We start from the raw sequence: 24,240 nt of genomic DNA, 5'->3' as shown, positions 1-24,240 counted from the left end.
CATTCAAAACATGTTTTGGGATGAGCCCTGGTTGAAAGTAAATTCTGCACTTGCTGTGCTGATTCCACTCAATACTACAGTTAGTTACACTATTTCTAGAGAACTCGTACATAGATTGATGGCTAAAAAGACCATTTGTAAAATCTGTACTGTGTCCTGAAACACTTTTGCATATATGTTTATGGCAGATTGTGGTAAGCATTTCCTTTATTGCGTAGCCTACTGGTCTTCCAGTGGAATCCTGATCATGATACAGGTAACCTTTAACAATGTATAGGAATTCGCTCCCTTTTTATTGTTTCGGATCACAGGATCTGTGATCTTCCACTGCTCATCCTACAGGAGCTCATCTTAAATTCTGGAGGTTGGCATTGGGTTATCAGTGTGGTGTAGCAGATAGCATTTCAGTACTGGGCGTGAGAGAGCCAGGTTCAATTATGTGTTCCACCATAAGGCCCAGCAAGTCTCACCTTTTTGGAGGGATCACTTAGCTCTGGCCCAGCCATGCAGTAAGGTGAAGTGACCAGGTTTGGGCAACAACATGAAAGAAACAGAATACAGTAAATGAAGACAGGAATTAGTACCACAGCATCAGGTTTGCCAGCAGAGTATCTTAGGTTCAATCCCTAGTATCTCCAGGTATGGCCGGGCAGATGCGTGTCTGATAATAATAAAAATAATAAAAATAATTTATTATTTATACCCCGCCCATCTGGCTGAGTTTTCCCAGCCACCCTGGAAAGCTGCTGTCAATCAGTGCGAGTGAGATGGACCAATGGTTTGACTGAGTGTAAGGCAGCATCCTATTTTGTTAATGGAGTAGCAAGATTTTTAAGAGGTTAGGTTATATTGTTTAGGTATGTTCAATGAAATACAGGTAAATTAGAATAAGCAGAGTGTTATCAACCAAATGCACCACTCTTAAGTCGTTTGTATCATCTGTTGTGCTATAAACACCTAGGAGAATTCCAGTGTAGAAACTGCACTATGCTACAAAATTTTCCTGCACTTCAGAATGTGCTTTGGTGTGTGGGCTTGCCTTTGTGTGTGAAACCTGGCAGAAGAAAGAGTGTGATTTATGAGTCAGATATGTTGGGGGCTCAGAATATGTTTCAGCATACATTCCCCCCCCCCATTTTTGTTTTTTAAAAAAACTGGCCCTGCCAGATACTATTCCAGAATAAATAGTGCGAAGACTAAAAGGAACCAAGCTGGGAAGGAAATCTCCTATTTGCAGGGTTTGCATTAAAATGTCATTAAATCCCCGCAAGCGCATTCTCCTTGGAGAATTGCTGCAGCAGGCTGCCAGATTGCTTATTGGGATTTTAATGCCTGCCTGGGTTATTACAGTACACTTCATAAATATTTCCCATCCTGATCATGTTGGGGAAAGAGGGAGAGAAATGGGGACTCCATATATGTAGTTTTCTCCTGAACCACAGCCCTCAAGCACAATGCGAGAGTCCTGTCCTGGTAAACATTTCATTTTTGCCCAGTGCATTGGCCCTTCAAAGTCAAGTTTGAGCATCTGAAATCCTGTTCGACCGTAGTTCTGGTGGCAATAAGAAATCATGCCTTAGCTTAAGATCAGAGGAGTAACTGTGTTAGTCCTTTCTTATAAAAGCAACACAGAAATCCCAATGAAAATCCTCATCATTATATATTTTACATGGCTGTTTATTTGCACATATTTTAAAATTTTATATATGGATGTTTTATGATGGCCTATACTTACAATGCCTAGTAAAGGTTTGGCAATGTAAAAGTAACACACATTCTTGAGGCACCTTAGTGACTATCAAATGTATTCTGGCATAAGCTTTTGTAGATTGGAATCCAGTTAATCCAGTGCATTTGATAAAGTGAACCGTAAGCCACAAAAGCTCATACAGTAATATATTTACTAGTTTTAAGGTGCCACAAGATTATTTGTTAACATCAGTCGATATTGTAAGGAGAATAGCTGAAAATATTTTATTGTAGCACTGCCAATGCCTCCTATATAGATTTTTATTTCTGTGTGGGGCCAGGCTAGATTCTAGTGAGTATTTGAATTATCCTCGTCAGACTATTAGAGAGAGCATAAGTATATGAATACAAGTAACTATAAAATGAGACCGCACTATTTTGCTGTATCAAAATACTGTAGCAAGGAAACATTTGCTCAGGTATGTATTCTCACTATGGTTGCCTGTAGACATCCAGTTGGGAAGCTTTTATACAGGGAAGGAGTGGGTTCTTATTTTCATGTGTCTGATGTGCCACAAACATTTAAGTTTCCTTCTTTGATCTCATCCTCCTGTAAAAAGTTTCAGTTCAACTTTGGCATGCATGCTTCTTGCCACATCTTTGAGACAAATGGGATACTTGTGGGAATGAAATCTTCCAACCTTGGGGTTGTATCCAATGTTCGCCCTTCTCAGAGCAGACCCAGTGAAAAGGACTGACTTAATTTTAGCAGGTCTGCTCCTGAGTAGAAGGTATTTAGATCCAACCCTCAATTAGCAAATGTGTAAGCGGGAAGCCTCAATCCTATATGAATAGGATTGAGCTCACTGTAACATTTTGTAATGAGTCTAAGGAGTTGCTGGTTTTTAGAAAACGGTGGCAGGAGAATCAGTGTAAATATCAGCTTGTGAACATGTTCTTGCGTAATTTCAGATAACGTAGAGCTGAGTTCTGATAGCTACTTACAAACGCACCACACAGAAAATGTGTAGTGATTGTCCACACAATAAACTCATTTCCCTCTGTGGGTAGTAAGTATAACTAGGTTTACCATGTGGCCAAATTGTTACAGATACCTGGTGGCCCACATCTGTCCCATGGTGAGATTATAAGTCATCGCCATGTGGTGTTCTCTGTCACCTTAAATTGCATAGACACCTCATATTTAAAGAGGATGACTTGCAGTCATAACACAGGTATGCCCCTAATGCCTTTGAAAAGCAGCCTGTTTAGGCACTGTGACTCTGTGTAAGATAGAGCTGTTGATTTGGTGTTAGCAAGGCTGGGGAAAACTGGCTGCCTGAACCTCTAAAAAAAGGTCTTCTGGAGCACAGGAACAGTATACAGTACAGTAAGCTCCTAATCACCTGATGATGGATGATAAAAGAATAATAATGCTGGCTTTTGGGAATTGAAAATATTTTTTTCCAGCTGTGTAGTTAGCTGGGTCAGATAGGAGATTTCGCTGTATGCTATGCTGGTGATACGCTGTACTGTTTATTATATATTAAATTTCTATACTACCCTACATCCAAGGATCACAGGGGGCTTACAATATAAAAACACAATAATACATAACATAGTAACAGTAACAACAACAACAACAACAACAACAACAACATAAACCCCCCCCCCAGGTTAAAAGGCCATATATTGTTTAATTAGCCAAAAGCCTGGCAGAAGAGAAATGTTTTTGCCTAGCACCTAAAGATATGTAACAAAGGTGCCAGGTGAGTCTACCATGGGGAGAGCATACCACAAACGGAGCCACCACAGAAGAGGCTTGTTCTCATGTTGCCACCCTCCAGACTTCTCGTGGAGGAGGCACATGAAGAAGGGCCTCAGATTATGATTGCAGGGTTCGTATCTGTTTATATGGGGAAACATTCAATTGTAATATCTGACTAACCAACCTCCTGGGTGTATTCTGTCTCTCACAAAATAAATGCAGAATGCATACAGATCTGTGTGTGTGTGTGTGAAAATATGCAGTGAAACGCATCAGTGTTTAATAGGTTATCCCTAAACTGGAATAGACAGGATAAAGTGGGTGGGGTAGATTTTGCAGGAATGGGGTGAGAAACTATGGTTTGTGTCAAGCTTCTATCAAAATTTGGCCTATTAAGAATTATCATTGTGAAGTCTGCTACAGGTCTTCTCTAATCACATCTTTTGAAACCAAGAGGCAAATGACATTGTATGCTGGAAGATCTGTGTCTTTCCCCAAGTGGGCTAACTTCCCTTGGTATAAACAGTGCTGCAAAAATACAGGTACTTGATGCTGATGGTAGAAATGTGAACTTTTTAGGTAGCCAACATTTTCCCTCAGTGCTGGGACTTGGGTAGTTGCCTCAGAGAATTTGAAAGAGAAATTCTGTAATCTGGAAAGGAGCTTGTGAGTCATCAAGCTGAATAGAGAGGAAGATATTTATATTAATTATCGCATCATGTCTCATGCATCAGAGAGAGAGGGCTTAAGGTTGGTTATTTAATGCAAATAATTTAAATTGGTTTAGGGAAGCAAATGCTTTGAGAATAAGACTCGAGCACTTCAAACAGATGCACAACATATTGACTAGCAGGGGTTAGAAATTTGCAGTGACTTAAGGCCCCTGTAGTATGTAATAGGCACATTTTTGAGAACTATTATACACATTTCCTTTTAGGATAACAAATTTCCTAAAAGGTAACTTGTATAATAGTTATTCAAGTCAGAATTATCACGTGTAGGCTTTTCAGCTTTCTAGAAGTGTTTATACATATTTAGTAGCAGCATGGCAGGCAGAAATTCAATAGAGGAAGCTTTCTAAAGCGTAATCTCAAGAAAAGCTGCATATTTCGAAATTCTTCCTCATGCAGGAAAACAAAGGTTTATGTACCTGTTAGTGACCGCTGCTCCCCACGTGACAAGCTGTTCTTGTTCATAGATCATTTTTCTATGAGAATTCATTCAAGAACCTAAGGACAGTTTGTTATAAAGCCGGTTGCTGCCAGGACAGCTCAGGCGTTGTAATCAAGTGAGTACATTACATACTGTGACAGCCATGTGTCGGTCCTTTGTATTCTCCATTGTTTGTTATCAGAGGTGTTCATAATACTGTACTGTAGTTGTGTTTCTCCGTATCTCACATTTGCTTTCTGCTGGAGCATAGGTCAGTGTGACGTGTGGCTGGCTGGCTGGGACTGATGGGAAGTGTACTTCAAAAGAGTTGGAGGGCACCAGGTTGGCAAAGGGCAGGGGATTCCTCCCTGATTCCTCTGTAACCGTGTGTATGTGAGTCGGAAGGAGGTAGGATGCTTTTTGAAATAGTATTGCTTCAGATGGCTTATCTCTTTCTGCCCTGACTTCTTCTGGGCAATAAGATTGGATCCTGTTTTGTGTGTCTGAGTCCTCTGCATTTCTGTTTTATTTGCTTTCCTATGCTTTTTATAGAATCATAGAGTTGGAAGGGACCCCAAGGGTCATCTAGTCCAACCCTGTGCGATGCAGGAATCTTTTGCCCAATCTTGAACCCACAACCCTGAGATTAAGAGTTTCATGCTCTGTTGACAGAACTTTGTGTTTTTATTCTTATTCTTTTATTCTTACTGGTTTTAAGCTGTGTTTTTGTGTTGTATATACAATTTTTTGAAACTTGAAGCTATTTATAGGTGCTTTTAAATAAATAAAAATACAGGATTCCTTTAAGGCTGCACATTTCGGAGCTCATCACATTGAACACTGAAACATTGAATGTCCATGTAAACATGCCTCAAACAGAGTTGCAGGGATCTTGAAATGCTTCCAGAAATGGGGAAAAAATGAGTTTGTAAGGGTCAGCTGGGTACGATCAGGTTCACTTCAGGTACTGGGTTAGCTTGTCTCAATCTGCATGATTTTATATCGACACCCTTGTCACCCTTAGACTTTCAGACTGTGTCTATCAAAAAGCGTTCATGTGGTAATTATTGTTGAGAGGACAGTGGAATTCCAGCACCCAGTTAAAATGGAAAAGCTGACAGCGGCCAGGATTCACCTTTTGGCCTTGTAGGACGGTTGCTCTAGCCTTTGACATCTCTGTGATGAAACTGGAGTAGAAAACCAGTTCAGTTTTTAGACCAAAGTGCTGGAATCAGAGGGATGTTGGACTCTGCATCTGTTTCGGTGGTCCTTCCTTGGTTTTGGGCCTCCCCGTTTTGGAGGCCTGTTCTCTTCCTGGAGGCCATTTTGAAGAAGGAAATGGCAGCCAAACAAAGTCACTCGCTGTGGGATCCCTGGTTCAGTGGACAAAATGTCAAGTCAGGAAGAACATATATGGAAACCATGTTTAAATATGGTCATATTCAAACGAAATTAGCATTTCATGACAGGAACCATGTAAAGTGAGGTAAGTTCGTAATGGAGGGAATGTGCTTCGTTATATCCCATAAACACACGGCAAAGGCTGCATGTACAAATGTAACATTGGTTGTACATCAGAGCCATAATTTCCACACAGAACCCTAGAAAATTAAAAAGGTGGTTCTGCCTTAGGCCTCTTTGCAGAACTAACCCACAAGACCTGAGTCGCTTCGAATGAGTCAGTCGGTGTTAACTTGTCTTTTGGTTTACAGCTCAGGAATTTCTCGAGACAGCAAGGCCAAAATATTAAGAACTGGAGCTAGTGCAATGTTCATTTTTTGGAACTGCATACGTATTGTGGCAGATTTATTTGTCTCCTATCTCGCATAAAGACATGTATCGGTGTGACTGGCTTCAGGTTTGGCTGAACTAAGATGTCCAAATTTGATTTTTAGTATTTCGTTGTTTCCCAAATATGGAAAGATAAGAACTAAATGAAAAGAATGTTGACAAATGAACAGGAGAAAAAGTGAATTTTATTTAAAACAGTGTTGACTGTGTCTGAGAACTAATTTCAGATCCACATTTTCCCCCAATGAACTTCATGTGGTATTTCTAAATAGAGTTAGAAAAGCTCTAAATTTTGCTTATGGCAATGAATTCTTACATAAACTCTATACAGGATGCTTAGAAATTGAAAACATTTCCCCTGCTTTGTTTTGAAGCACACACTAGTGAAGATTTTTATTATTATACTGATTCCTAGGGTGGGCTATAATTGAGTGATACCTTAATATATTCTGTTTTTGGCTTGGTCCTGCACAGTTGCCTATGAGTTCAGTGTTGCTATGTGTAGGATTGTACATTTTGTAATTAGATTGAAGATAGGATACTTATTTAAAAATTAATAGTGTGCCATTGTACTTCCATGCTACAAACATTATAACTTTCATGATTACCTAGGTGAAAATTTAAGTAGTCTTAGGCTGCGACACTAAACACAATTTCTTTGGAAGCTGCATTGAAATCTTGGGCAATTTTATTATCCCAGCCATAGGCCAATGTAAGTTCATCCAACAGCAGCTATGTGTCGGTTAGCACAACATACCATGTTTAAATCAACACCAATATGCCAATAAAAACTGCAATATCAAAAGCAGAGAATACATTCTCAAATTGTCCAGGATAGCTGATTACATTAGAAACAACCCAATTGGACCTTAACCTCTGTTTAGCTATTGCAAAAGATGCTTCTCCCCTGGCCACAAACCCATTTCTGTGCGCATATTTTATTCTCTGTGTCCAGTGATGATATTTTTTTAGGAGTGGCCTGAATAAGGAACATTCTAGTAAAGACCAAAGTTTGTTTTTCCTCTTTCTTTAAAATATTTATATACCATTTTTCTATTAAGATACAACTTCAGCCTAGAACAGTAATAAAACACATAAAAATACCAAACATAGAGAACTATCACTGCAGAGTGGGTAAATGGCTTAGCCTTAGGACCACCTTTCTCGATATGCAGTTACCCAGACTTTGAGATCATTCACCAAGACCCTCCTTTGTATGCCTCCTCCACGAGACGGCCCAAGGGTGGCAACACAAGAACATTCCTTTTCTTCATTGGCTCCCCATTTCTGAAATGCTCTCCCCAGGGAAATTGGCTGGCACCTTCATTATACACCTTTAGGTGCTAGGCAAAAACTTCCCTCTTCTTCCAAGCATTTGGCTGATTGATATTTTGCAGGAGAGGGGGTTAATCATTTGTTTTTGTTCTTATTTTTGTGTTTGTGTTTTTTATATTACAATTTAATGTTGTGAACTGCCCTGAGATCAACAGGTCTAATAGGACTGTATATAATTTTAATAAATAATAAAATAAAATAAAAGTGCAGGCAACCAGCAGGTAAAAGAATTAACAGGCCCAGCAGCATCAACCACAAATTTATCAAGGAGGAATCAAAATAGGAGATGGGGAAGCTGTGGCTCTTCAGATGTTGCTTGATTACAATTCATGTAGGTCCTGTTGGCTGGGGTTTATGGGAGTTGGGCTCTCAACAACATCACAACAACATCACTTTTGCTACCCTTTCTATACGAATTGCTTTAAAACAAGCAAACGTATGGTCTTTACACTGCTCAAAAGACCACTGAGACAGGCTTCCCTGGGATTTCCAAAGTTCAGCCACAGAGAAGTCTCTGCTTAGTTCGTGCCAAACATCCTCATATGTTAGTGGAACATGTAAGAGAACCTGCTGTCCCAGGCTCTTTCAGGAGAAAGAGTGGCATATAAATTGAATAAATAATAACCTCTGAAAGTCATGATGAATGGGCAGGCTCATACTGAGAAGACCATTCTTCAGGTATTCTGGTCTCAAATCATATTATTATTATTATTACTGTCTAGGGCCCGCAGGTCTCATATTGGACAGGAATGGTGAATATATGGTTCATGGGCTGCATTCAGCCTGTAAAGTTGTCTTCGGGGGCCTGCCAGTCCTCTGCCAAACTCTATTCCCGTTTCCTTAGCACTGAGTCATGGCAGTGGTGCCATGCCAGAGAGAGAACAGGTTATTTTGCAAGCTAAGTGGAGGGCTTTCCTACTTGTTGCAGTGCTAGACTGGGAGAAGCACTGCAATCGTGAGGAAAAATAATTGGTTCTGCTCTTCAGAATCCAGTCTCTCAAGAGTGATCATTTCTTACTCAGTGATTCCCCTTCCACTGCTGCTTTTTACTGATTGACAAGCATCAATCCTCTCTGTATGTCTGGTATGTATGTGGTTGTGAATGACTGAGAGCCTACGTTTTAATGGTATAGCTTCTTCTTGGTTTTATTCATAATAAACCCAACTACTGGTGATTGAGTCAGGTTATGCAGAAAAATATATTCCTGGTGAATCCAGTAACAGGAATACAGAAGTTGGTCATCCCTTATCTGGGTAATGCGGATTGAACATTGTGGATATGGGATGTGAATGGATAGTAGTGTAGCCTGCTGTAGGGTAAAGATGTTTAGAACTTTCAACTTCTTCCTTGGCTGTATTTATATGTTTTGGTATTTCTTCACACTTTGAATGACTTTCACTTGGGTGAACTTTTAAATTCACTTTTGTCGTCATCTCGTTACCTTTGAGAGGGAGTTCACGCTGAGAAACAGTATCTGAGAGCCAGTAACTTGCTTCAAGCTTTCTTACATGTTTTTGGGTCTCTGAGTGGGGTTTCTTCGGCATTGGAACTTGGCACATTTTGTGCTGGCTCACTTGCAAAGAGACGTATCCCTGGTAGCAGTTTGGAACAAGTTTAGGACTGTCTGAGCCATGTCATTTAAAAAAATCCTGCTGGGAAAGCCCTGAAGTCTAGGAGGATGGGCACACTCTGCCAAGTGTTAATCTACTTGCTTTCTTTGTGTACATTTGTGTGTGCATGCACACGCTTCTGGTTAAACAGAAGCTGGAATAAAGAAGCATGTCAAAGTTGTGCTGCAACACTACAACGTCGTAGTCCTGGGCTGAAAGCCTATTGGCAAAGTGTCTTGTTTAAAACATCCGAGTTTTTTAAGCAAATGGTTCTTTCCACCCAAGTTTGATTAAATGGCAATTGATCTCCTGCTGGCAAATGTAAATTATAGCCATAGTCTTGTATAATCTTTTCACCCTTCCACTATTGATGATATATAATGTACAGGCTTTTTCCCCCCTCAATCTTGCAACAACCCTGGGAGCTGACTTGGGATGTAAGAAGCAGCTCTGTTTTTGTTCCACTGCAGTTCATCTTTCAGTAAAAACGATATTATTCATCTTGCTGTTTGTAGCGCTAAAACTACATAACTGATATTGTCATTATTTTATTCCATCCCATTCATTTTATTGCAAAGGAAACAGTGCAAATGTGGTGATGGTGGGGAAGTTATCAATTTCATAGTGTTTTTGGACAGAAAGCAACTGTAACAGTGAATACCAATTGTAGTTGCTGGGTTGATTTCCATTCCGGGCATGGGATGAATAAGTGAATATTGGCAATTTGTGCTTCAATTTCCTCCAGACTTCTCCAAAATCCGTAGAGCTAAATGAGTCACAGTACTCCCATTTTGCAGGTGGAACGAGGCTGACAGCTGATGTTCTGACCAAGGTGCTGGACTTGGGCTTGAACCCTATTTTCTAGGGCCCAAAAAGGTCCTGTGGCCTTTCCTGCTCCTTCAGATGTGGCAACCATTTTGTGTTTGTCACACACCTCACAGCCACCATTTGTGACTAGTGCCTGCACAAAATTCCTAATGTGCACACTGGTGCAAGAAACCTCACTATCCTGTCGTAGAGGCCTTCTCCCTTCTCAGGCACTGGACTGAATGCCTCTTAACATATGCTTGCGATCTGCAGTTTATAAGTACTTACATTAAACACTTTGCCAAAATATTTTAAATTCCTTTATTTAACCGATTAAATGATGCCCTGACACCTACCAGTCTGTATAAGGCTACAATCTTGCAGTTACTTATTTGGGATTAAGCTTTAAGGAAGGGAGTGGTATTTTATTTTTTTATATTCGGTGTCTCAGGAGACAGTTCTCTTTTCTCTGGATTTCATCAATCCTGCATGTTGGACATAGTTTAGCAGTGTATTTTTAACTAATCCCAGAATGTGTGCTCGTGCTAATATTTTTGTTGCTCAAACTGCGAGTGGAGCATGTTACCATGAAGCATTAATTGTGTTATAGTGGAACCTTATGGAAAGCAGGTTTCCTATAGTGAGTGCATGTAATATATCTATATACCGTAAATATAGCTAGCAGCAGGTGCCAGACTGGGACCTCCAAGTAGCAAAGTCTTGTAAAGTCCAGACAGGATATGGTTATTAACAGTGGGCACGTTACTCTGTTGTCTTTATCTTGTTGTTGAACCTTAATCCATTTTTGAGGCAGAAAACTTTGAGTCTGCAGACATACAGTTTACTTTCTCTGTGTGAGAGAGGACACTTCCATAAGAACAAGTAGGATCTGGAACACAATAATTGCTAATTAAGACCCGAGATGTAATTAGTCAGTGGGCAAACAACTTTAGTAACTCTTCTGGAATAAAACGTGCTAGAGTCCAATAGTCTTCTATATTCTCTTACCTGGCGACCTCCACATTGCCAGCATGGAATATTCTGCAGACATTTCTCTCTTAGCTATTGAGAACTGGTGAAGCCATTTCTGCCAACCTGATGTTTTAGGACCTTCAAATGGAACTGATTTGGTTGTGGTGGTTATTTTTCCCCCTTTCGTGTTTTTCTTCCATACAGCTGTTGTTGTGAAACCTTTCTTACATTTTAATTTTGTTTCTGTTTTTCATCAGAAAATGAAGAGCTTGGCCCAAAGGCGTCAATCGGCACCATCCTTGGTTCTCAGCAAAGCGCTGACCAAGTCCAGAACAAGTGTCAGGTAAGGTGGAATGTGTTGTTTCTGGCTGTACTTTTTTGCAGGTTTCCTGGCCCAGATCATAATGTGTTTTTGACAAGTAGTTAACCACACAAGGCTGAAACGCTGTCTGGAGAGAGAGTGGGGGTCCACAGCTGCCTTTTCCAGGTGGTATTGATTCTGAAAAGCACGTACATGTATTGAGCAGAATGTGATCAAGACTTCATAAATCAGGCTTCCCACATTTTAAGATATCTTGGATTAGAATGTTGATAATTAAAAAGTTATTTATTTACTTAAATGTATATCCTATCTTCCTTCCTAGAACGCAAAGGTGGCATTCAACTAAGTTTTATTCAGAGTAGACCCATTGACATTATGGAACATGACTAAGATCCGTTAATTTCAGTTGTTCTACTCTGAGTAAAACTTAGTTTCATACTACCTCAAGGCAGTATATACAGACCTGCTTACATTTAGCATCTTATAAATTGCCCAGGGAACGTTTTGCTCTAGGTTGGCCTATAAATGGCATACATACTTAAAAGATTTTCCAGTGGAGATCTTTGCAAGAAAATTAGTTATTTGAAATCAAGTGCAAGTAGTATACGGCCTGGAGGCTGCATGTAGCTTACATACCCTTTCTGCAATTTTTTACCTCAGTTTGCTCTCTGAGGACCCCTGTCTGATGCTGAGTGGGAGCCCATTGCTATTTACCGAATGAACATTTTCCTTCCACCCTTTCTCCCAATTGATCCCAGTCAGCAGTGTAGCTGGCCGCTTGGGTGCCGGGTGCGACTCGTGTGTCCTGCAGCCGGGGGCAGGGCGAGCTACCCATGGGGGCGGGGCACATTGCATGGAGCCTCTCTACCGCCGCCTCCTCAGCTGTAGGGCGGCTGAGGAAGAGGTGGTGGGCAGATGCAAGTCCCCCGCTGCCGTTTTAGGCAGTGTGGAGCCTTCAGGTACCCAAGCCACCACGTCACTCCCAGGAGACATGTGTGGCTTGGGCACGCTGCAGGTCCTGCGGTAAGTGCCAGCCATGTCTCATTACATTTGTTGACTGAACTAAAAAGTTTTGTGAGCCCAATTTTTATTAGTATTATTTTTTAAAACTCTTTTTTTTGTCATTTTGTCACCGCCCTCAGTGATGACACCCAGGACAGCCCACACACCCCTTCCTCTGCCACTGTCCCCAGTTTATCCTTTCCACCATCTGTAAAACTGTGTGTTTGATCTTAGGCCTTTCTAGTCCAACCTTATCATACTGGCTTTCCACTGAAGATATGGCCCTGTGTTGAAATTGATTGGTGGGAGTGTGGTTTCCTGCTTTATAACCAACCTACCCATTGTTTTGCTGTGAAAATTGTTTTCACTAGTCATGAATATGTTAGTTGGCTTATGAAGGTTTGAATTGTGGAGATAATTCTGGCTGCAGTTACAGTGGCGGAGGAAGGGGGGGCGAGGGGGTAGTCTGCCTTGGGTGCCGCCGCTGCAGCCGTGAGCAGAGAATCCCTCTGCAGCCGTGAGCAGAGGACCACGCAGCCGCGAGCAAAGGATCCTGCCACCGTCCATATGGTGCCGTCTGTAGAGGCGCATGCACTGCTGGGAGGTTTGCCCTGCCCCTGTGGACTGTTCGCCCCATCCCTCATCACCCCACACCGGGTGCCGGAGAGCCTTCCTTCACCCCTGCGCAGTTATCCATGCACTAGGAACAATTGCAGATAACTCAAACGAGCTGGATAGGAGACTATCTTATCTGCTAGAGATGGTGGTTTTCAAACTTCCCATCTTCAGGGAACCACTTTCACATTGACTTGCCCATCCCAGAAAGCCTGTCTACTGAATTCCTTTGCTTGTGCAGCAATCTTGAGCATATAGGGTGCAGTCAGTTCATGCTGAGCACTGCACTGTGAACTTGCTCTTCATGGACTGAGTGAACCATAGAGCACCTCTGGTACTTTTCAAGGTACTCTTCAAGGAAGTTTGTACTTGATAGACTCGGAGCTCAAACTAATTTCTATGACACTGCATGCGACTTGAGATATGTTTGGATGATAAGATTTAGCTAACGCTTGTGCAGCATTTTCTACCTGCATTGTCTGTCTTAAAGGACTTATGTATCAACTATCCTCAGATTAACTGGCACTGGAGAGATATGTTTCTCTCTCCACATTTTAATGTTCTATCCCAATAACCTTTTGAAGCAATTCCTACTAATTTATATGATAGTTCATATAATTTACAGGGATTGCATCTGTGAAAGTAATTGGCAAAATTACATAGGAGCACAGTTTCAGTGAACTCTAAGCTCAGTTCACTTGATTATTTTTTCTCTTACTCTCCCTTCCCCTGCTCCCCAAATTTCCTTCTCTGATTAACAAGAATTCATTTTCTTCATCAATAATCAAACAAATGGTGTTTGGATTTTCTGGTCTGTGCTCAGTAAATGCTTGACTCTTGTGGATAGCTCCTTTTTATAAGCAGAAAAGAGCAATGAGTGACATGACCTCTGGTATGTTCAGATCTTCAAATATTTTGTTTTTAAAGCTGTCTTAATACTTAGCACCCTTTTGTAGGCAAAACATTGATTTCAAGCTTAAATGGATTATAACTTTATTCTGGCACTAAATCCTGTTGTCGATACTTAGTGCACTGTCTTTTTAGTGGTTGATTAATGATCTGTAGATTACAAAACTCCTTTCCAAATCCAACTTACATCTGTGGGGGATTAATATGAATAGCCTTTCCTTAGCAGTTGAGTCATTTCTGTATTTATTAAACATAATGAGGGAGTTTGGTCAGGAAATATTTAGAAAACCTAGTAAGTTTATAGCTTCATACCATTTTATGGTCCATTCTCAAATGTCTTCTTCGTACATGTATATAAACAGTACCTCAACATAGCATTGGCTTATGGGATTATCCCACTTCCTCCTCCTCCTCCTCCTTTAAAAACTCTGAATGACTGTTACTAGGATCCAACTATTCTAACGTCTGCAAGTAGGTGGTATTAGCATTTTATAGAAATTACAGCATGACTGTAATCATGCCCTGGTTAGATAAAGGTAGATCCTGTTGACTTAGAATCATAGAATTGTAGAGTTGGAAGGGAATCTCAACTAAAGCATCCATGACAAATGGCTATTCAACCTCGGCTTAAAAACCTCCAATGAAGGAGAGTTCACCACGTCCCTAGGAACTCTTTCGTTGGATTACTGTGAGCAAGATAGATGGATATTTTTGTGCACATCTGCAATTTCCATTTTGTAGAAAGAAACATGGCAGGAGGCACCCTATCCTGCTCTGTCCCCAAGGTTCCAGGTTGATACCTTTAGAAACATTGGGTGGTGTTCCCCTGCAAAGAACGGCCCAGCCATGTTTGTTAATTTCATTGGGTGTTATTATTGTTAGTCATTTAGTTGTGTCCGACTCTTTGTGACCCTATGGACCAGAGCATGCCAGGCACTCCTGTCTTCCACTGCCTCCCACAGTTTGGTCAAGCTCATGCTGGTAGCTTCAAGAAAACTGTCCAACCATCTCGTCCTCTGTCGTCCCCTTCTCCTTGTGCCCTCCATCTTTCCCAACATCAGGGTCTTTTCCAGGGAGTCTTTTCTTCTCATGAGGTGGCCAAAGTATTGGAGCCTCAGCTTCACGATCTGTCCTTCCAGTGAGCACTCAGGGCTGATTTCCTTCAGAATGGATAGGTTTGATCTTCTTGCAGCCCATGGGACTCTCAAGAGTCTCCTCCAGCACCATAATTCAAAAGCATCAATTCATCGGCGATCAGCCTTCTTTATGGTCCAGCTCTCACTTCCATACGTCACTACTGGGAAAACCATAGCTTTAACTATACGGACCTTTGCTGGCAAGGTTTTTGGTGTACTCTTAAGTAAAACTTAATTCACTGCCACCCATTATTTCCTTTAGTATTTCCTTTAGTAGCAAAGCTGGGTTATAAGTGCTGACACAGACATAATTAGAACCAAAAATGCGGCTACTGAGAAACAAGGGAAAGATATTGGAATCTTTAGGGGAATCCTAAAATTTGCAGAATTATTATTTTTTTTAATCCCTAAGAGGACAACATTTTTTAAAAGCCCAGTGAGAATTGATCGTGCTTAGCACCAACATATAAAGTTCAATTTCTCTTGGAAAAGGAAAGTGGGAAACAGAAGGAGGAGCAAAATGGCTTGATTGAGCTCCTTATAACTTATAGTATTCCATGGGACGACTGGCACCAACATTTCTGGTTGGGACTAAGGATCACAGCATCATTTTATTGCAGAGCTTCCTTGCATAAATATAATATAAATCTAGTTAAAACTAGGATGCAGTCTACTTGCTAATGGCAGTGTATCATTAAGCACACAATTGATAAGAGCCACCCTACCCTTGACCCATCATTATTATTTCAGGCTTGTCTGGATTCAGTGGATTTAGTTTTGCCAGTTAATATACTGATAGGACAGCATTGGTAATATTCAGATATCCTTTCTATTTCTATGTTTGTTTTTCCTCTTTCTTCCATCAGTGCTGGAAGATTTTACAAAATGCTTGCAGAATTTTTCCCTTTAAACTTGACTTTTGTGGGAAATGCTAAGCAGGTTTGCACTAGACATGTTGAAAATGACAGTCCAGGTTTCAGCAAAAACTGGATCTTGCATTTAAATCTGTGAATATCCGATAAAAGGATAGCTGGCTGTGAGTATGGTACACAGCTGTAATCCACTTGTTTACCGTTGGGACCTCATTGTGTGGGAGGCATCTCAATGCTAACTCGTAATGCGGTGCTTGAGATATGCCTGAAACCAAATAATTCTGTTCTTTTCCAATTCTAGTAAAAAAAAATTTCTAAATGAAGACCAGCTAACAAAGCCCTGGTGGTTTGAGCTATGCAAATACAGAATTTTTGGGCCAAAACTGTTTTGTTTTCTTCATACTTGCTTCCACTTCTACCCTGAGCGAAAGCATTTCAAAATTGATTTATTTTGGAGGCAATATGCTTCTGAATACCAGTTGCTGGAAACTGCAGGAGGGGAGAATGCTGTTGTCCTGCTTGAGTCTTGCTTGCAGGTTTCCCATGAGTATTTGGTTAGACACTGTGAGAACAGGATGCTAGACTCGATCGGCCACTGGCTTGATCAAGCAGGACTGTAGCCTACCCGCCATCTGCATTGTTTGGCAAACAGGTTGCACTCTGGATGTTGTGGACTACAGCTACTATTACCGGTATCTCTATTGGCCATGATAGGAATTGAAGTTCACAACATCTGGAGGATACCATGTTGGCTAGTCCTGAGCTATATAAACAGCATGGTAGGGTACTGTACAAAGCACAGACAAAGACACAGTAAAATTATAAAAGCACCAGCCAGCACATCAGAATAGAGATATGGAAAAACAAAGCAAGAGCAGCAGAGCAGGTCAAAGAGCAAAATTCCCTAAAAATTTCCAAGAAAACTAAGTACTGATCTGGCACCAAAACGACAACAATGTTGGCATCAGCTATTCTGCATGGAGAGGACATTCCACAAATGGGACAGTACCACAAAAAAACGTCTTCTGTGCCACTGAATGATGAGAACATGGTTAAGAGCCCTCTCTGAAGATCTGGTTCTGGTAGGAGTTCAGCATATAGAGAGCCACAGTTTCCTCATTTTTGCTCATTTTTTACTTGGGTCTCCAGCTGTTTTTGGAGTACAAGTTCCATCATCCTTGACCACTGGTCCTGCTAGCTAGGAATGGGACATGGATGGTGCTGTGGTCTAAACCACTAAGCCTCAAGCTTGCTGATCGGAAGGTCGGCAGTTCGAATCCTCGCGACCGAGTGAGCTCCCCTTGGCTCTGTCCCAGCTCCTGCCAACCTAGCAGTTTGAAAGTCACCAGTGCAAGTAGATAAATACTGTATTTTTCGCACCATAGGACGCACCGGACAATAGGACGCACTTTGTTTTAGAGGGGGGAGAACAAGAAAAAAAATTCTCCCCCTCTCTGCCCAGCGCCCCTTCTGCGAAGCGGCAGGAGGCGCTGCGCAGAGAGGGGGGAGAACTTTCCCCCTCTTGTTTTCCCACTCTAAAACAAGGTGCCGTTTAACTTGGAAGCCTGGAGAGTGAGAGGGGTCGGTGTGCACTGACCCCTCTCGCTCTCCAGGCTTCAGGTTCCTTTCAACCTGCTCTTTGGGGCTGGCGGGGGGAAGCCCACCACCAGCCCCAAAAAGCAGGTCAGGGAGCAGCGGAAAGGCTCCTGCCATAGCCGCGCGTCACCTCTCCAGCCGGGAGAGGGTCGCGGGGCTATGGCGTCTTCGCTCCATAGGACGCACACACATTTCCCCTTCATTTTTGAAGGGGAAAAAGTGCGTCCTATAGAGCGAAAAATACGGTAGGTACTGCTGTGGCGGGAAGGTAAATGGCGTTTCTGTGCGCTCTGGCTTCTGTCACGGTGTTCAGTTGTGCTAGATGCAGTTTACTCATGCTGATCACATGACTCAGAAAGCTGCCTGTGGACAAACGCCGGCTCTCTCAGCCTGAAAGTGAGATGAGTGCCGCAACCCCATAGTTGCCTTTGACTGGACTTAACTGTCCAGGGGTCCTTTACCTTTACCTTTTACTTGCTAGCTAGGAATGGTGGGAGTTGTAGTCCAAAAACAGTTGAAAGGCCCAAAGCCACCCCAGTCTAGAATTATCAGAAATATATATCTGCAGAATGAGACTTTATCACTGCACTATGATTATTGTTCAGAGACCATCATTTTAAGTTAAGCAACCTGTCTGTACATTTTCTAAGAGAAGATGGTGTACTTTGTACAGGCTGTAACCTTTTAAAAGGTTTCAAGTAACTTGTGGTTTTGAAATATCCTTTTGTAAAGATGTCAGAAATGGAAATCCCTATGATAGGCAATATAATACAGTAGTCTAGAGATGAAAACTACTTGTTCTAAGGAAGAATTTTTAATAGACTTTATAAATAAATGTATTAGAATCCTGTTTATAATTTGAAGTTTAGATTTGCAGACACTGAGAAAAGATGTGGGTTTTTAGGCATTTCCCTTACTTTCTTCCATCCATGTTGAAGAATACCAAAGATCCATGTTTCATGGAAATCCTGCAGTTGTTTAAATCACAGTAAATGATTTTGACATGTTATTTTATACCCCTGTGCCAAATGCTAAGTATTTCTAGATAACAAAGATCATGTGTATTATCTGGTAATGCAATAGGCTTAGCTCTACTATGGAGATACAGTGTGTACCCTAAAGAATTGCACAGAGCGTTCTCAAGGGTTTAATCAGAAGACATGTGGATCATCTGAGCTATGTGACTCGAAGTTGATGACGGAGATCTATTAAATATAAATTGCAAATTGCCAGAAGGCCTTAATTGTCCAGTCCAAGTAGACAGTACTTTGTCCAAACTATTGTGAATAACAGCTTTGCCATTCACATTAGTTTACATCTGTGTAAAAATGAGTTGTGTAAAATGCGGGAGGCAGCGGAAGACAGGAGTGCCTGGTGTGCTCTGGCCCATGGGGTCATGAAGAGTTGGTCATGACTAAACGACTAAACAACAACAATCATACAGTTTTCTGAATTTTGGTTGGTATTCATGATAAACAAAAAATTAACTTTCTCATGAGTAATCATGGTACACTAAGCTGGTATACCTAATCCTCAGTGTTTGTCTTGTAGATTACCCTAAGCCATTTTAATGCATAGAGGAGAGGTTAAACCTGTGACCATGTTGGCTGGGATTGAAAGGAACTGAAGTCCAACCACATTTGCATGGGTCACAGTTTTCCCATCCCTGGTGTACAGGAAGACCTCCCCTCTGGAATGACTACAGGTCTGGGAGAGCTGATAGCAGCTATAAATGAACTTGTCAAGATACTGGCTGGGTTCACATACAAGGGTAAAACATGGTTAATTTTGTCACTCTGGTTCACTCAACGAACCGTAAGTCATCTCAAGACGAGCAGACAAGCAGGGGTGTAGCCAGCTGCTCTGGCACATGGAGGGGCGGGGCAAGCCACCCACGGGTGATCCCATGGGGGTGCCACAGTGATCTGTGCCTGGCAGTGGCAAGCCCCATGCTGCTGTTTCAGGTGGTGCGGGGCCCAAGCCACCATGTCACTCCCAGAAGAGATGCGTTGCTCAGGCGCACTACAGGCCAGGCCCTGCGGTAAGTGCCGCCCCCCCTGGTGTGCCATTTTATCACCCCCCTCAGAGATGACACCCGGGTTGGCCCGCATCCCCCACACTCGCTTCCTACCCCCCTGCAGACAAGCCATGATATGGTTTTTTTCAAGGCTTGATTTGTTTTCCAGCCGCTATTACCTCATAAGAGCACCTGGGTTGAGGTGGCCAAATAAACCATAGTTAGGCAAAGCTATGAAGTTTGTTCATTATGCCAGATCATAGTTAAAGTAACATCCTGCCCTGCAGAATGTTAAATCAGATGGCCCTTGGGGTTCCTTATCACTGTACAGTTCAATGATTCTATGAAGCCACGGCCTCATATCTGCTGGGCAGGGTTCAGACCTTCAGACAAACCACACTTTAGTTGAACAAATCATGGCTCAAAGTTATTTGTGAACCAGGCCACTATCTCAGGTCTTGACTCTCTGAATTCAAAATGTGTGGGATATACATGTTTGTCTGAAATAACAACAACAACAACAACAACAACAACAACAATAATAATAATAATTTTATTATTTATACCTTGTTATCTTGGGTAGTTATAAAGTCACCGTAGTTGCAGTTCCTTCCCTATTTGTATACTAAAGAAGATAATGAGGCTTTTTGTATACAAATAACAGGAGAACAAATAGCAGGGGAGGTGGATAATAATGTCTTAATGCCCCTTGTATAAAAACTTACGCTGATTATCTAAAAGAAAAATAAGTTCTACCCAGCTGCCCATCTTGTTTTAGGGCAAATAAAAAGGTCAGATTCAAAAGAGGGAAATATACAAGAGTGATGGCTATGGAAGCAAATGATAACTACTGAAGGTACCACAAGCCAAATGTTTACTGCTCTCAAAGCAGTCCATTCCTAAGTGGAGGTGGAATATGCATACACCAGAGAAGGAGGAAGAAGACGAAGTTATTTTCAATGCCTGGGAACTGCCGTGGAAGAAGGGAGACTGTGAAGCATTTTAATTTTGTTTTGAAAGGCTGTGTGTGTGATATTGAGAGCAAGCACTCTCCTTTTACCTGGTTATATCTTTTAGAAAATAAACTTTAAGATGGCACCAAACCCTCATTGGCATTGCGTTTTGCCACCAGTTATATGGGCAATATTCAGGAACTTGTGTTAAACAGTTTCCCCCAGACACACATGTATGCACACTCTATTGTTGTGCTTTTGGATGGGTGGTTTTTAATATTAGCAAATATTCCTCCAATAATGCTATTCTCTGTGCACTCATTTGGAGCTCAGCCCCATTGGAAACACACAAAGATGCATAGGTTAGTTTGGGATTACTTAAAAGGACCTCACAACCAAGTGTGCCACTGGTGTATGTAATAGTGGGGGGAGGTGTGTGTTATATGCACCGAGAAGAGGTTGAGTGCTTCTTCATCTCTAAAAGCACATAAGACAACCTCTACTATTGAGTTTCAGAAGTTAAAGCTTTGAAAATACTGCACACTCCCCCCCACAGCCACCTTTGCAAGCAGCTGAAGAATTGCTATGTGTAATATTATCACATTGAGTAATTGTGCTATTGTATCTTCAGCTGCAAGTCATAGACAGACCCTGCAGGGAGCTCTACTGAGAGAGAATTACAATAATCTAACCTCATAGTTATGAGGGCAAATGTTGCTCTTATGGAGTTGTCCCAGGATAAATAAGGATATGACCTGCACACCTAAGAAAACACCTTTGCTCATCCCTGCACTGGCCTGCATAGTTAGAGAAGAGATATAGTAAAATCAAGTGACCAAGTTCTCTTAAAAGCCAGAGAGAAAACCCTGCCCTTTCCTCTTTTGATGTTTAGAAAGCTAATGCCTGACAATACGTATAATTTCAGTATTTTTCCATTTACTTAGATTGGTAAATCTGATAAACATGGCATGGGGTATGATATGGGTAAACGTGGGGGGACGGACACCCAGAAAAATAAAACCACAGCCATTCTCATGTCCTGAGAATATATTACACTCCAAAACTTGAGCAGTTTAGCTCTGTGATAGGAACAGCTTGAACTTCTATCCTTGCTACTTTGTTTTTCTAGTTTTGTTTTCCTCCCTAATTTTTCTCTTGTTCATACCCCTTGTAGCAAACTTCAAATAGCAGTTTCCTGTTTGGGATGTGCTACCTGCATCCTGGAGTGCAGGGCTGACCTAGGAAGCCTACTATGTGCCAAGCCAGTGCTTTGCTCCCTGTTACGTAGACCATACTGGTGTGGTTGGTGCTGTCATGCGGCAGGATATTTTTACCCATGCGCACAGCATTCTGCGAATATGAAATTGGCATGCTAAGCAAGAGCTCTTCTACATTAAACTCTCATGCTTCCCACATAACAATCAGAACTCATGGGTTAACTTTCTTTGGAATGTTTCTTTAGAAAGTTAACCCATGAGTTCTGGTGGTTAATGTTGGAAATGGCCTTGAGCCCACTCAAGAAACAAATGGCAAAAATATAAGCAGTCCAGTTCCAAGCTTGGTTCATTGGAAGTCATAACACTGCCCTTTCTCAAAGTCAATGTGACTGATATTTCCCTGTGACTTTAGTATATCACGGCTGGATCCTAAAGGAGAAAAGATAATAGAAACAGATCTAGCTATGTATAAAAATGTGGGAGTGGGCAGAATGCCAGCAAAGCAGGGCGCTTAGTCCTCCTCATATGAATTCAATTACACCCAGTTCAAATGACTGACAATGCTATTGCACAAAATGAAATTTTGGATCCTCTAATTCCTGTTTCATTTGGGTCAATTATGATGCTAGTATGGGTCCCCCCCTTCCAAAATTCTGTGCACTTGAACTCAGGGTATTTTTTGTGCAATAACAACGAGATAAAATTTCATTAAAACTGTTAATAAGGGACAACATGAACTCTCTGAGGCCTCCAGTAGGCTCTCTCCTCCCTCCCTCCACCCCAACCTCCAAGTTAACTTACAGACTTGAAATCCCTGTCCTCCGCCTCCTCCTCCTGTGGTTTTCTTCCTTCTGTTTTTGTAGGACGTTTCAATTCTACGGTTATTACATAAAAGTGGCTTATGGCTGTGTTTGTACACCTGGAAAGTGAAATGGGCTGTTTCTACACACACACACACACACACACACACACACTTTTATTAGAGCAAAAGGTAGAGTGAGGAAGGAAGAAGGAAGGTTCCAAAAGTGCATTTTCTGAGAATAACTTTGTTTTATCCAGTGTGGATCTATAATCAAGTTTTCTTTCTGCAATAACTTTGCCCCTTCTAAATCAGAGGGAAGATTGAAAATGTTTTGCCCCAGCTCTGAAAATGCATTCACAGAATTAAATTTATAGAATGTTTATTAGACCAGCATTTGACCAGTGTTCATCATACCAAATAGGGCATTAAGAAAAAGAAGAAAAAGAGTAGAGCTGTGACTAGCAGAATACATTCTCCAACCAAAGAAGTGTCTGAAACTTTTTATTGGAAAGCTAGAAGGGTTCCCAGCTAAGTGACCCATTATATACTGCTTCTAAATGGGCTTAAAATGAATTATTTGCTCTGTGTCTGCCTTTTTGCACAGCAGGTGAGTTTCAAGAATTGGGAAGACTTTCTCTGTCATCTTCTCAACGAACCAGTGCAATACTTCCAAATAACAACCTGCTAAGGTTAGGTTCTCAACAGTCCATATATTTGAATGTCAGTCTCTTGTACCAGGTCATATGGAATCTGGGTCATTCCGCATTTACCACAGCTACCAAGTACAGAGGAACTGATTGAAAGTGAATAATCACTTTAGTACAACAGAATAATTCCTATCCAGTGGGACATGTATTTAAAATATTGTCTAAAGCTCTACAGATGAATCAAGGTTATAGTTATTCATGTTAAGAGCGCATCCATTGTGGAAAATTTGTGCTTGGAAATTTTCCCACAGTATCCACACAATACCACCCTGGGCTCCTCTGAGAGAAAGAGTGGGATATAAATTCAAGAATAAATGAGTGTGTGTTGTCATCAGAATGCTAGACCATACTTTTTTGTTTTGTTTAATCTGGATTTCCCTTTAGTGCAGAAAATCTGGTAAGGTAGAAATAACCTGATATACTTCTGTAGTCTCTGCTGCTGTGGAATCTTCCCTAGCACACTTTTTGGATGGGCTGTTTGTCAGGTGTGTGGTGATGGTTCAGGGGATAGCATCTTTCGCCACACCCGTATACCTCTTTACTCCTCACATGAACAGATTTGTCATGCTCTATAATTATTTTTTAAAAAGTCTTCAGGGGCTGCTTAGTGCTCTGAGTGGGGTTTCTACTCTTTCTGCAAATTAAGATAGCCTTAGCCTTCTCCAACTGGTATTCAGCTTCAGCTTAAAGCACCCAAGGTTCCAGTTCTGCTGGGAACGGTGAGAGGATTCAAATAACTCTTGAGCCACCTCTAGCGTATTTTTCGCTCTATAACACGCACCTGACCATAACACACACATCGTTTTTAGAGGAAAACGGGGGGAGGGGGGGGGTTCTGAATGAAACAGTGGATGTATCATTTTTGTGCTTTATCCTGTGGCCACAGACATGTGATCTGATGGTGAATTTGGGGTGACCCAATGCAAAAATCCTGAGAATCCCTGTGGATCTGTGCTTTGTAACCACG

At 41.4% G+C, this 24,240-nt stretch overlaps 1 protein-coding gene across 4 annotated transcripts in view; it reads left to right on the top strand.

Annotated features, from left to right (window-relative positions):
- Positions 1-24,240, top strand: part of ARHGAP20 (Rho GTPase activating protein 20) — a 74,838-nt gene that overhangs the window by 3,650 nt on the left and 46,948 nt on the right. For 3 of the 4 annotated variants that reach the window (XM_083436478.1, XM_083436477.1, XM_083436479.1), the window contains exon 2: positions 11,383-11,468. In XM_083436478.1, the coding sequence (XP_083292604.1) occupies positions 11,383-11,468 (86 nt within the window). Of the gene's footprint in view, positions 1-5,959; positions 6,096-11,382; positions 11,469-24,240 lie in introns of those variants that run through there. The other variant, XM_083436480.1, reaches the window with a different exon arrangement.

Source organism: Podarcis tiliguerta (assembly GCF_965153285.1).
Source record: "Podarcis tiliguerta genome assembly, chromosome: 4".
In the NCBI taxonomy this organism is placed as follows: Eukaryota; Metazoa; Chordata; class Lepidosauria; order Squamata; family Lacertidae; genus Podarcis; species Podarcis tiliguerta.
Note: the sequence above shows the minus strand (reverse complement) of the source record. Positions and strands in the feature narration are given on the sequence as shown.